Here is a 14907-nt window from a genome sequence, read left to right as displayed (position 1 = left end):
GACCTTCTGCCCCCACCCCTGATGTCACTCCACTCCGTAAGACAGGGGTAGATTTTTTTGTTTTCTTCATAGCGGTAGACGTTTGAGACTGAACTCTAAGGTACTTCATAAATAAGTTTAGCTTTGAATGAAAATTAGTGCAAGAAAATGCAGGGGCGAGTGGGGCAATAAGAAAGTGTCAAAAACTGACAATATCCCGCAGGTATTTGAAGCACATAACATGGGACTCAGATTTGCCTAGCAACAGCTCCATCAGAATGGGTGGAAGGGAATGCACCTTGAAAATTACACAGCATGGACCCTAAAGTTAGGGCCCAAGTTGCTTTATTCTGGGAAGTTTGTGATCCAGGCACCACCAGGACCGAAGCTTGGACTGGCATGCCCTAGGTTTGGCTTCTTGAAGCCTGTTGCACTTGTCATTTCTTCTAGAATGGCCATCTTTTTTTTTTTTTTTTAAGATTTTATTTATGTATTTGACAGAGAGAGATTGTAAGTAGGCAGAGAGGCGGGGGGGGGGAGGCGGGGAAGCAGGCTCCCTGCAGAGCAGATTGCAGAGCAGAGCAGAGCAGTCCTGATGTGGGACTCGATCCCAGGACCCTGAGATCATGACCTGAGCCGAAGACAGAAGCTTAACCTGCTGAGCCACCCAGGCGCCCCTAGAATGGCCATCTCTATTGCCGGACTAGAAATTCCATGAGAGCAGACACTCTGTCGGCCTGGTTCATGCCTCTGTCCCTAATAGTTAGCAGGTCATACCTACAGTTCGGGACAAACATACTCAACAACAAATTTTGGTTGAATCAATGAATGAATGGAAGGGGAAAAAATTAACCCTTTGATGTCGGGTAAAAATCCTTTCTGAACCAGGCAGATGAATATACACGTGCAAAGTGGCTCATGGAGGGCAATAGGAGTGAGTGGGAAATACCGCGACCAACAATGCACGCCGGACCCCAACGCATTCTAAACCCCAATTTTATTAAGACTGCCAACCAAATGAGACCTCACTGGGGATCTTACTGGGGAGCTGGGGGGCTGGCTGCGGGTCAGAGACCTCCACCCCAGAGATCGCTGCTCCCTCTTGAAGACTGTCAGTCTCCATCGTGGCTTCACGATCAAAACATCTGATCTTCTCTTAGGCAAAATCAGTATGTCATGTGACATAAAGAGCATGCTGTCATCTGAATTTGAAATGTTCTGTGGAAGCAATCAGGGAGTGCTGATTCATAACTCTCACCTCCGTGCAGCCCTTCAGCAACCTTGTCAGGTCTCCAGAGCCCATTTTCCCACATTGGAGGGGGGCCGGGGCTGGGCGTCTTGGGCCCAGAGACTCAGTTGAGGACCCAGAGCGGCTGGAGTCAGGCTCAGAACCCAGGTGCAGAACTTAGACCCAGCCGTTCCCCTTTCTGAGTGTAGTCAGAGGTCTCCTGCTTGCGCCACTAGCACTTAGCACACATATGAGCACATTTTCTGGCCTCAAGGCTGCTTTGTGTCAAAAGCTCTTACAGGCGCCTTTCATCGGTCCCACGGTCACTGAGCCCCTGACTTTCATCCCACTCGAGAGACCCCTGGCTTCCACCGCATTGGTATCGGGCAGGGAATAAAAACGGGCACCGTGGTGAGGAGCCTGGACTTTGGAGTCAGACAGTCATTCATCCAAGTTGACTCTGCTGTTGCTAGCGGTGCGACCTTGCGCGGGTCCTTGGGTGCCCTGAGCCTCGAAGACAAGGACCCCCACTGGAATGGTGGGAGGCTGCAACAAGATAAGGTTAGCTTGGCACCCCGTATGTAGCAAAAGCTTGGTAATTGGTAGCTGGTGCCGCTGGGAATGTTAGATTTCACTGTTATTGCCAACGTTTCCTATGTTGTGGCACCCAGTTCCCTCCCTCCCTAGCCCTGCAGAAGGAGGCAGATCAGGACTATAAGACACTAATCCACTGACCTGTCAAACCCCTGCTGCGTTTTAGCAGGTGGTCTGGGCATCTGTTCCTCCCTCTGCCTCCTCCCTGGCTCCCCGTCCCCGATGAGGGGACCTGATTTGTTCTCCACCTGCCGTGTTTACTGCCTAGCATCTGAGCAGAGGGCTTTCTGTTGCAAGGGTGTGAGCCTAACATTTTTAACACTGAACACTTAACACTGAACACCTAACATTTTTAACACTGAAATCACATATGACCAGGTTGTAAAGCAAAGCTCTAAAGTTAGTTTTCAGAGAGAAATTTCTAGATAACAGCTTCAAAAGCAACCAGTATATCCCCCTGCACAGTATCCCTTTGAAGCATGGGCAGGTTGGCTTCCAAAGCGACCAATCCAATGTCCTCATCCTTCCAGACGGAAAGGGTTTGAACCGCTTCCTGGAGGGAGTGTGGCTCCTCACTCCATCTCCCCTTTGCCCCAGGAACAGATGGTTTTAGATCATATCAGCATCCTAAGAGCATAGGTTCTTAAAGTTTGCTCATCCAGTGTGAGCAAATGTATTATTTTTCTTTTTAGAGAAGATACCAGCCACGCAGAATCTGGGCTGCTTTTTCGTGTGTGTTTTGTCAATACAATTATGGCATTGAAATTTGCATTAACTTAACAGAAGCAAAAGCAAATGGAAACAGAAAGAATTATTGAAATTCAGATTCTTCTTACTGCAAGAGGAGTTTTTAAAAATATCGCATCGGTTTAGTAAATTGTGAAAACAATATTACGAGGTCAGAGTTGCTATGTTTCAACTGTGTTTGCCATGTTCAAACTGTGTGTTTGCACCAAAGATGGATTTGAATGGAAGTTGAAAATGAGGCCGGGGGTGGACCCACACTGCCTGCCCTCTTCTGGCTTTTGTTAGCCTAGCTAAGGGCTTTGGCAGAGAACATTGCTTTCCGGCCCATAACCCAAGTGTGCACAATTGTCCTGTATTTATTCGGTCTCTAAGTGGCTTCTGCATTTACTGTTAGACATTTTACCACAGCTTCTCCAAGTCTATGCTCTTTATTCTGACTTTACCCTTCATTGTTTGGATTTTGTTCTGGGAGCTTTTTTCCGGAGAAGGGCTCAGGGTTGCTGGATTCCCTGAGTTTCTTCCCGTTAGAATCGGTGCCCTGTTATTTGTAAGTCTGGGCTACTTGACCGGATACACGAAGTCGGACAGACCCAGTGTCGGGGGTGGCTGCTTTCTGCTCTCTGAGTCATTCTTCTGGGGGGACGAGATGTGTCCTGGGGATGGAGATCAGTTACTTTTCAGACATCTGGCTGTCCAGGGCCCTGCACCCTACTGTCCCTCCCATTACTGCAGGGAATTTATTTTTTTGCAGGAGTCAGGGAAGGGATTTAAACATAAATGTAAATGTATCATTTGTTCCTAATTATTAAACTGGAAACATGCTTATGAAAAAAAAAGAAGTAAAACGACAGAGAAAAAGAAAGTTCTCACCGTGCGACCCCCAGAGAGAACACTGTTAATAGGTTGGTGACTATTTTTCCAAACTTTTCGTGTGGGTATCTGCACAGAAACTCATTTTTTTAAATCGGATTTATTGTACGTGTACATTCTTCGACGGGCTCATTTTGGCTAAAATGTGTATCCCGCTACTTATTCTAAGTAAGCGCACAAGATCTACCTGGTTTTCCATGAGGGCCTCTTGCGCATTTAACCCACTCTTCTTATTGCACATCTGGAACATTCTTGATTATCAGTGATCCCTGATCTGTATATATTGACGGAAGGATAACTTTTCAGACGGACTTAGTCAAAGAGCGTATATACCGTTCATTTCTAGTCGGTCGTTTGTCCTCACTGCCTCCCAGATGCATCTCCAGAGGCATCCCCTGTCTCCTCCCTTTTGCTGCCCCCTCCACATTGTCCCTCCGCAAAGCCCTGCTGTGACCCCTCCCTGCTCCCTACCCTCCCTCCCTCTGGTGCACACTCTCCTCCAGCCATGGCTGCCTCCTGGCCTTTGCCTCTGCTGTTCCCCCTGCCCGACTTGCCGGGGTTCCAGACACTCACTGCATGGTGGTTCATCAGCCAACCTTCTCTGACCAGCTTTCAGCAGGGCTCCTCAGCTCGCTCACCCTCTGTGCCATTATCCAGGCTGGCTCTTTCCCTCACCATCCTGGCCACAGCAGAAATGCCCCTGTTTCTTTTTTTTTATACCCCAGTTTTCTGAGGCTTTGCCATCTTACTGCCCACCGTTACCCCAGCCCTTAGCGTGCCTGCGTGCCTGAATGAGTTAGTGGTGGTGGCCGTCACCTCCTCCCCACCTCCCCCAGTGGTTGGACCATGACGGACTGCAAAGGAAAAGGGAGTCCCCAAACCCAAGCAGTTTTGAAATCCCAACTGGGCAAACTCCATTGGGTTTCAAAGCCTCAGAATAATTCTCTGTGGCTCAGGGCTCCACCCTCTGGTGGGGTGGGAGGGCCTCTGGGCCCGAGGTGCCACCCCCCTCCCGCCCCCGGAGCCATCCTTTTCTCTCGTGGAGGGTGGCATGTGTTCAAAGCCAAGGAGCACCATGCTTCCTGAGTGTAGAATTTGGGGAGGATGACAGCCTTCTTTTATTTTGTCCTTCCTGTCTCTCTTCCGGTGCCAGTGGGCAGTGTTTCCGTGGGTATGACATCCTCAAACACCATACGGTGTCCTATGTACACCTCATCGATTCCCTCCATTAGACAAGAGGATCCTTCACAGATCTGTGCTGGATAATCTTCTTTCTGTGCCTGGTGTTTGCTGGGATGTCGAAGATGATCCATGAGTCCCAGATCTAGTGTCTTCAGAGAACCCTCCATGTGATTGACCTTGGATCCTCTTAAGTACTAGCAAAAGGTTGTCTAGCCATGCCTCGGGGTTCCTTCCAGAGCACGCTCTTCTGAGTGCTCATCTTAGCATCTTTTGCCACTGGGACAGGCTCAGAGTCTCCCACATCATCAAATCTCTGTTCCAAGTTCCACTTACACAGAACCGTAGGCACAGCCCAGCTAGTAAGCTCCTGCCACTACATCACAGGACCCCCCCCTCTAGTTTCCATAACATGTCCCTTGTTTCCTAAGCCCCCACAGGCCAACAGCTTTGGTATCCATATTTCTACCATCAGGTCTTTTTAGGATGATTTATCTAGAATAATCGAAGTATTTTAGTGCCTCTCCCCTCTTTGTGAGCTGTCACTGGCTCACAGGGTCCAGGGGTTAGAACTTGGACAGCATGGCAACTGTGAAAGTTACTGGTCAACCGCCAACACCAAGCAAGCAATATTGGTTCCTTCTCATTTTCTCAGAGCTGTGTTAGGCAGCACAAGCTATGGGGGAATATAGCCAGGTGGACGAAACACACTGGTTTGCCCAGATGGTCCAGTTGGCATTTTCTTGTCCCAGGGTAAACGGTCTAGTGCCCTTTCTCCCTTTCAAAAGTGTTCTGTCTTTGGTGATCAATTTTCTGGCCACCCTACGTGTAGATCTTAATGCTTGTCCTTCAGATTGTAAATCTGCTATTGCATGGGGATGAAACACAGATTGACAAAAAATTATCAAGCAGCGATGGTTAAGTGCTAAATCTTATGACATCTTAGGTGCTTCTAAACATCCTTTGAGATATAGGACAGCCCCTCTGCCCCACAACTGTCTTCTAGAATTCTAGACAGTTGTCTAGAATTTCAGAGGCATTTGAAGGCCTTTGGGATTTCATATTCAGAGTGTAGTCCCCGGACCAGCAACATTACCATCATCTTGTTAGAAGTGCACATTGTCAGGCCTCGTCCAGGAACCCTGAATCAGAAACTCTGGGCAGTGTGGGACCCCACAGTCTGTTTAAATGAGTCCCCAAACGAAAACATCTGTAATGCACAGACACATACACACACACACACACACACACACACACACACACATGGATGCACACTCTTAGTGACATCCCAAGCGTGTGGCCACAATTCATATCCTAAATACCGCTCTGCTAGAGAGTTGTTCCTTTGTCCCTGTCTTTGTCTTCTCGTCTTCAAAGCAATGACAAGCCCATGTGTCGAGAGTCGAGCTGATCTTGGTAAATGTTCGTTTGCTGGGAATCATTCCTGGGTTCTAATGATCTATTTTCAGAGGAGTTTTTCTCAAAGTAACATATTTCATTTTTTTGCCTCTCTCCCTGACTTTTGGCAGGAGCTGAGAAAAAGCCTGGAACTTAGTGTAAATCTGCAGAGGAAACAAAGAGATGGTTCTAGCGACGAGTATGACTCTATCGAAGAAGAGGTGCTCTCTGAGCCCGAGCCCGAGGAGCCAGTGCTCCCGGGCCATGGCAGAGAGGACCCCCATCTTTCCAGCGGAAACTCCGTGCAGAAGGCTGTGCCCGAGGACCAGGGACCAGAAGGACGCCCTTCCCAGGGCCCAGACCCCCTCGTGGTGCTGGAATTCAACCCAGCTTCCAAGAGTGAGTTCCATCTTACGTGAGCACATCTTTGCCTTCGGTGTGTTTAGGTCTGATAGTAGGACTTGAATTTCCAGCCATGTTTGGGGTTCAGCTTTGGGGAGACTGTCCCACAGGCCAGTCAGGACTCTGCTGATTGTGACAAGCCAAGGCTTCCAAAGGCCTCCAGATGACCCTGAGATTCCAGATGGCAGATGTCTGGCAGATGGTTTTGGGGGCTGTCCTGTGTCTTGTAGGACATGTAGTAGGATCTCCCTGCCAGCCGGTTAATACATTCTGTCTGAAACCAAAGGGACTATATTGGCTTGACTAACTGAGGAGTCCAGAACCGTCAAGGACTCTCCCCTCCCCCTCTTCCCCCTTCCTTACTTCTTCCCTTCTTCTGTCTCATCTCTGCCTTCCTTTGTCTTGGTACCATTCACAGCTGGGCTCTCCACATACAGACACAGAATTGAGACACTGGCTTTATGCCTCCATCAGAAAGTGGATTCGTCTTCCTCAAAGCTCCAGGCTGCGTGCTCCTCTGTGCCCCTGGTACTAGAAACTTCTTCCATCCCAGCCCTCCCCTCTTATCCCTTCCGCCATCTTTTCCTCGGCTAGGCTGTGAGCATCTCGGGGGCAGCAAATGCATTTTACCCTGCTCTTTCCACCCTGGGATGTCTTGGTGGCACCATTATTTTATGTATCACTCTGCCAATTAAATCGACCTCGACGATTGCCAGACTCGTCCCTACTCGGAAATGTTAACATCCAAAAACCTGTATCATAGACTGTTTTCATTCGTTTGTCCAAATGTGCTGCATTATTCACATCTCTGATCCCGAATTAGCACGGTACCTGACACAAGCAGGGGTTCAACCAATATTTGTTAAATGACTATATGAACGAACCAGCAGATGCCTGAGTGGCATGCCCCAACTTTGCTGGCATTCTGTGTCTGACATCTAAACCCTTGTCTCCCTACAGGTAATAAAAAGGAAAGGAATTTGTCGGCTAAGCGGAAGGACAATGCTGAGGTTTTCATTCCCACCAGACCCGAAATGAACTTGAACCCTCAGCCCTCTGCTGTGTTCCCAGACCAGGAGAAGGCATGCTCAAGTAAGAGTTCTGGCAGCCCCAGAGCAGGGCTGGGGCTGGGGCTGGGGCTGGGGCTGGGTCCCCCTCAGTGCGATACCTGCTGGGGGAGTCCTTACTGTGTGACGCTCTTCATCAAGGCACGAGCTCACCTTTCACAAATGTATTGTTAGTCAAGGTCTCCAGAGAAACAGAACCAATAGAGTGTGTGTGCGCATGCGCGCGTGTGTGTAATTCCAATCTGCGGGTTGGATCAGCCGGTTGGAGACCCAGAAAGAGCCAGTGTTCCAGTACAAAGCCCATATGCACTAGCAGGGCCAATGTTGCAGAGGAAGTCCAGAGGTAGTCTTCTGGAGAATTCTCTTATTTGAGAGCGGGTCAGTTTTTTTGTTCTGTCCTAGCCTTCAACTGATTAGATGAGACCCCACACACACACATTATGGAGGGTAATCTGCTTTATTCTCCAATGCAAATGTTAATCTCATCTGAAAACACCTTTTGGAAACACCCAAAATCATGTTTGACCAAGCATCTGGGCTCCCTGAGGTCCATCAAAGGGACACATGACATCACCCATCCCAGCGCCTTTCTCGTTCTGCGACCAAGAGGTGGTTTTAATTGAAAACTTATTTTAGTTTTGGTTTTACTTTCTCATTTTGTTTTTACTCTTAATCTGTTTATATGGATAATGATGCATGCAAATGGTACTGAATTCTGAAAGTACAAGAGTTCACGGTGCAGTCGGTCCGCCACTCTTCTGATGAAACGAGAGGTTGCATTGGTCGAGTGCTTGGTGCGAGCCAGCCCCTGCTGTCAGCTTTTAGTCCTGTCACTTGTAAGTAAATGGTCATCCTTACACATAGCCTTCGAGGTAGGTCCAGGGATTGTCCCCATTTCACAGATGAGTTGCTGAGGCCCAGAGCAGGGGATTTACATGCTGGAAAGTGGCTGACCTAGGCCCCAAACCCTGGTGGAGAGACTCCACGCTGTGTCCCAATCAGCACTGGAAGCCCTCAGTAAATCATTGCAGCCTGAGGCCCTGGGTCCCATCCAGGGGCAGAGTGCGTCCCGGGAAGCCGCTTGCTTCTGGGTTTTACCACCTGAAACAAAGCACCTCACAGAGTTCAAGGCATCCTGGTATTCCAAGCATTTGGAAGCCTGGGGTGTCCTGGGCAGAAATCCAGCCCCAGCCAGCCTGCCTTTGTTAGACAAGCAGTCTGGCTGAGCCAGGGGCCCTGACCTCTGTGGCTGGCATTCCACCCACGTCTCCTGGGAGCTGGAGGGACTGAGGCCTGGGCTTGGGGCAGGTGGAAGGAGAAGGAGGAGTAGCAGAACAGCCAGCATTTACCGAGCATCAGCTCTAGCTCTGTAAACGTTGTCTCTGGACTCCCCCAGCCGCCAGCTCTGAGGTAAGGATTTGAGAACAGGTCCTCTATTTAGAAGTCGGTCCCTGGTTAGGGGGGCAGCAAAGGGAAGGAGCCCAAACTGGCTTTATCACCAAGCAAGTTCACTGGGCAAGTGGAGTACCCTCCTGGCTGGGGAGTTTGGGGGGCACAGCTGAACATAAGCCCCCGTGTGGGACCACTGCTCCCCACCCTAGGCCAAGGGAACTAGGCTCTTACACAGCCCTCCCAGGGCCAGTGGAGCCCAGAGCCAGAGTTGCAGGCTGAGGTCTAGCTGAAAGACTGTGGGCAGGACACCACCCCAGCATTATCTGATCAATTCTCATCACAACCCAAACTCCAACTGAAGGAAAAGACCCATGAATATGAGACAAGGCATTTTGGGTAGCAAGTAATTTTATTTTTCTTAGGGGTGATGGGAGGGCCCTCCACGGCCCTGGGCTTGCAGCCCAGCAGCCCAGCAGCCCTGGCAGAAAGCAAGCCTGCGCACCTGCTTTAAGTCCTGCCCGTGCACCTAGTAGCTCTGTGACCTCAGGCAGTTTGGTTAACCTCTCTGGGCCTCCGTTATCCATCTACCCAGCAGGGATAAGAATGATACTCTCATCTGGGGGTTGCTATAAGGCTAAAAGGGCTGGAGAGAGGATCACCTGGCTCAGAGCAGCTGCTTGGTGGAGTCAGCTGGCACCGTTCACACAAATGCCAGCCAAGCCTCAGAGCTGCTGTCATCCCCAGCTTAAGTCAGGGGCACTTCCGGGAGGGAGATACGGGTGCTGTCACCAGAGGCAGATGGAGTGGGTGCCGGGCAGCAAACTCCAGGAGATCCCTGTGGATGCTGCTGCCCCCTTCTCCCATTTCACAGATGAGGAAACTGAGGTTGAAGACCTGGAAGTGACTTGCCAAGAGTAATAGGCAGGACGGGAAATTGGGGGAGCCATTGGGGCCGGCCGTGAGCATCCTGGGGATATGGCTGGCCCACAGGCAAGGCCAGCCAGGGAAGCTGGGTGCTGGGGCCTAGGCCTGGGGCTGCAGTCATGGCATCCTCCCATCTAGCCCAGTCAAGTCCTGGATGCATTTCCAGGCAAGGCAGCAGGTCATTTGCTGTCTTCTTCGACCTCACCAGCAACCTGTGTATGGAGCATCTACCCTGTGCCAGCCCTGGTCCAGGCCCTGGTGATCCAGGGAGCAACACACTGTTCCTGCTGTCTTGGTGTTTATATTTCAGTGGGCAGAGATAGACAACAAACATGAAGATGGGGTGGTGACAGCCACCACCAAGACATCAACTGGGTGATGGCTGGGCAGCGTGCTTAGAGGAGGCCTCTCTGAGGAGGGGAGACATGAGCTGAGACATGGTGAGGTAAAGAACTAGCCTTTTGCAGAGGGGGAAGACTGTGCAAAGGCCTTGGGGTAGGAAAGAGTTGCTCAGTTAGCTCAAGAATCAGAAAGAAAGCTGGAGGCCAGAGCATAGCCGCTGAGGGGAGGGCAGCTGAGATGGAGTCACAGGTGAGCAGGGGCTTTTATGAGCTGCTTTACATTTGAACAAGGTCCCTCTGGCTGCCACATGGAGTGTGGCCTGTTGGGAGTTGTGGTGGCTGTGGGATGACCAGGGAAGAGCCTATTGCAGGATGCAAAAGGTGGTGACTCGGTCTCTGAGTCTTACCAGTAGCTGGATTCCTGATAGCAGTCCAGCTTGTGATGAGACTAGTTGTGATTTACCCTGAACAGCCAGGTTAAGAAGCTGGGCAGTGGGGAACCTGCCATGATAGGGCAGGGAGAGCCGAGACTCAGCAGTGAAAGGGGATCCCTAACTTGTCGTTTGTCTGGTATAGGTTCTGGGACTGTGCCACTAGCAAAGGAGACTCAAGCAAGCCAGGTGCCTAGAGCTGGGTTCTATGTCTGGACAGGTCATGTTTGGTGCTAAGCCCGCTGCAGGAAGAGTGGGGTCTGATCTCTGTCCTGCCTCAGCGGGGAGTGACCTGGACATGCAGCCAGACCAAGCCTGTGGGTGGTGGAGTTGTCCGCATCCCACCAACACGAAAAGCCAAAATCCAGTAGTAGAGCTAGGACCAAACTTGTTCCTGGGACTTGTTGGCAAGAGCCAGAGCCTGGAAAGTCACCAGCATGGAGCCTGAGGAAGGTAGACGTAGGAAGGGAATTGCTGTGGAAGTGGTATGTTGACAAGGGCATGTCAAAGTCAAAGCAGCGATAGGCTTCAAGATGTCCTGTGTGCAATTAGATAATCTTAGATATCGTCTATACAGGTGAAGAGTAAGATACATGGTGTCAGAAAAACCTGGTGAATTTTGGATCTATCTGCTTTGGTCGGAAGAAGCCAGAAGAAGAGAGAGAGAAGGGACAAGGGGACAAGGTGAAGGGCGGGTCAGCTCTCAGAGCCCCAACAGCAAGTGGACAGTGTGGGTAGCAATCCCAGGTGGTAGTGGTTCTTTGACATCCAAACTAGCTCCACTGACCACTACTTCAGTGGCCAAGACTCCAGTCTATACTGCTGGTGTCGAACTCTTCGTGAAAAAATTAGAAAGGGTTTCCAGAAAGTTCCTCCAGAATGAGTTGCTGAAAGAAATGAAACCCAGAGTAGTGTGCTACCGTGCAGGAAGCCTTCCTGAGCCCCTGGTAGAGTGGGAGCAGGACCCTGCTGATCAAGCAACTTTCCCACCCATCCTACTGGGATCACCAGACTTCCCTCCTTAATGTGCATGCCACGGTCACAAGAGTTTCCGTGACTGGGTAATAAAATGAAGAGCCAGCACTTACAAAGCACTGACCCAAAAAAGCTATGTTTTATACCACACACGTAATCTTGCATTTAACCGTCTAAACTGCTCCGTGAACTAGACACCGCTATTAGCAACAACTGTTATACAGAGGAAACCAAGGCACAGAGAAGTTGAGGAATTTGCCCTAAGTCACACAGCCAGTGAGTGATGAAATCGGTGTTTGAAAACCTGACTGCAGGGGTGCCTGGGTGGCTCAGTTGATTAAGCATCTGTCTTTGGCTCAGGTTGTGATCCTGGGGTCCTGGGATCAAACCCTGCGTCAGGCTCCCTGCTCAGCAGGGAGCCTGCTTCTATCTCTCCCTCTGCCTGCCTCTCTGCCTGCTTGTGCTCTCTCTCTCTTCCTCTAATTAATTAATTAATTAATTAAAAAGAAAGAGAGAAAACCTGACCATAGAGTCTGTTTTCTTAACTACTCCACTGCGTGAGTGGTCCCTCCTGTGCCAACTAAAATGCTCTTTTCTTACTACATATCCACATCAGCCCAGTCCTAACTGAAAACGTGCCTAAAAGTCAGAGTTGAGTCACTTGTGATATTTTTTCTAATGTTCTTTGATGTAAATGTATAACTGTTAGTATTTTATTTTTTTTAAGAGTTTATTTAAATCTTTATTAAAGAGAGAGCGAGCGAGCACAAGGGCATACACAAGCAGGGGGAGAGGCAGGTGGATGGAGAAGCAGGCTCCCCACTGAGCAAGGAAGCCCCATGCAGGACTTGATCCTGCATGCAGGACCCTGGCGTCACAACCTGAGCTGAAGGCAGCCACTTAAATGACAGATTCACCCAGGCGTCCCAACTGTTAATATTTTAAAAACCATGTAGCAACTAAAATAGTTCTGAGGGACGCCTGGGTGGCTCTGTCTGTTAAGTACCTGCTTTAGGTTATGCCCACCCTAATGACATCATCTTAACCCCAGCATCTGCAAATACTGAATAAGCTCACACTGATAGGGCCTGGGAGGTTAGGACTTCAGCATCTTTTATGGGGACACAATTCAACTCATAACCCATACCTTCATGGACAACATTTTGCAAAGTAGAGCTTCGTTAATTTATAATTGGCCATTCTCCAGAAAGTTCTGGAATGTTCTAACAAATTACATGCAGTGTGTGGTACAAGACTGACAAATACACGAGGAAATGAGAGTGAAGAGAAGACGAGGAAAGAAAAAATAGGAAGCCAGGGGGTGAACAAACAGGCATGTGAGGGAGTTCAGGAGTGACTCTGAGCTTCCTGGGCACAGTGGCAAAGGAGCCTAGGTGTTCATGTAAACATATAAACATATGTCACTGGGTCCCTCTGATGAAAACCAGATGACCAGCTGTCCCTGGTACTGGGTTCTTAGAGCCATTTGTCCCATCATCTCCCTGCAAAAGGACACTGTCTGAGGTCGTGGAATCTTCATTTTGAACAGATTTAGAGCTCAGCCTCTCAAATATCCTTGGCCCCTACATAAAGCTAAATTTGAAGAAAGTCAAAAAGCACAGCATGGTCACCACCCTCGCACTACAGTGGAGCCACTCTTCACACGGGGATTTGGTTCTAAAGGTCAGAAAAAGTGCAGGCGGTGGCCCAAGAAACTCTTGGAAATCCTTCAAACTGATGATGAGGGGTAGTTTCCGTGAGTGTGTATGGCTCTGTACAGACCACCCCTATCATCTCCAGTAAGCCCCAGAGCATCGTCTCTCCTCCAGGGCGGGTCCAATCCCAGCTTCTTGGCTGAGTCTCCAATGAAGCAGGTGGCTTCGTTTAGGGTCTGCGCTACAGTGAAAATGTGTGTTTTTAGACATTGGCATTATGCTAAGGGCACTGGATGTTCACGCCCCCAGAGGCACAAGGAGCCTGAGACTTCCCGAGAAGACAGTGGAATCAAATCAGCTCACCCTTTCTAGGCAAAATCTGGACTGCTCACATGCTTTATATTTGTGGGGGGCTGTCTTCTGGGGGACGTGCACCAATGAGCCTCTTTATGTCTTCCTGGTGAATGGAACCTTTTATCACCATGTTGTCTCCTGTTCAATCTAGTGATGCTCATTGCCCTAAAGCCCACCAGCTTTCTTTTGTGGTCACTGTTTCCATGGTGTGTCTTCTTTTTGTCCTTTTGCTTTCAAACTTTCGCCTTCCTTACGTTGAGGTTTGTCTCTTGTAAGCAGCATGTAATTGGGTTTTATTTTTATCCTCTAAACAATCTACGTGTTTGAATGGGCACATTTAGTCCATTTACATTTAATGTAATTGCTGATATACTTGAGTTTAATCTACTTTCATATTGTCTGCTTTTTATTGGTGCTGCCTGTTTTATGGTCCTCTTTCTTTCCTTTCTTTCCCTCTTTTGAACTGATTACTTTCTGTTGTTCCTCTTTTCCCTCTCTATTAGCTTGTTAGCTCTACATCCTTTTATTATTCTTTCAGTCATTATCCTAGATTGCAACATACATTCTTGACTTATTTGAGTCTACTTTAGATTAGCAAGTTTACACCGCTTCCCATTCAGTGGAAGGACCTTACAACTCCATAATTCCCATTTACTCCCCTCCTGACTTAAATGCTATTATTGTCATGCTTTTTAATTCTTTCTAGGTCTTAAACCTCACTAGATGATGATATCATCATTATTATGATTGCTATTATTTTTAATTTTACATAGTAGTAATTCAGATCGCCCATCTTGTTAACCTTTCTGAGCTTTGCACTGGCTCTTTGCAAGTCATGCTGACTCTCCGGCTGTGGCCCCAACTCTGTCACCAGCTCTGCCCAGCCTCCCAGCTTTGCAGCAGCTCAGATCAGGGTCAATAGCTCCTTGAGGGAAAACACTTCCCAGGGGCTGGGTTTACCTCTCTGGGTTTCCTTCTCCTGCCTGCTTTTGACACTGTAATCCTTCACAGACCTGTTCACGTTCCACATCTTCAAACACATTTCTTTGTTTCAAACAGATTTGTATAATATTTGGTCCAGGTTTTCTAGCTGTGCTCCAAGGAAGAGTTGGTCTCCATTAACATTACCAGAAGTACAACCTACCACCTGCACTCTTTAAAGAGTTATTTCTCCCCTTACCCCTTTGCCTTTGGCCAAGGTCATAAACTTGAATTTGTGTCAATTAAATGTACATATGATGCCTGAGAATGTAATTCTTCTCTGTCACTGTGACTGTCGTGGTTCTAATGAACCAGCTCTTATGTCCTGTGCCACTCTAGTCTCTACCCATGAGTTTTCCGCAAGACTTCCAGAGACCTGTTGTCATCTTG

The 14907-nt window shown here is 48.9% G+C and overlaps 1 protein-coding gene across 1 annotated transcript in view; it reads left to right on the top strand.

Moving 5' to 3' along the window:
* KIAA0556 (KIAA0556 ortholog) overlaps nt 1–14907 on the top strand; it is a 170607-nt gene that overhangs the window by 83512 nt on the left and 72188 nt on the right. Inside the window, 2 exon segments of the mRNA XM_032842700.1 lie at nt 6127–6394; nt 7358–7489. Coding sequence (XP_032698591.1) covers nt 6127–6394; nt 7358–7489 — 400 coding nt within the window.

The sequence above is a fragment of the Lontra canadensis genome, unplaced genomic scaffold, assembly GCF_010015895.1.
Source record: "Lontra canadensis isolate GAN:19392208 unplaced genomic scaffold, GSC_riverotter_1.0 scaffold132, whole genome shotgun sequence".
Lineage (NCBI taxonomy): Eukaryota > Metazoa > Chordata > Mammalia > Carnivora > Mustelidae > Lontra > Lontra canadensis.
Note: the sequence above shows the minus strand (reverse complement) of the source record. Positions and strands in the feature narration are given on the sequence as shown.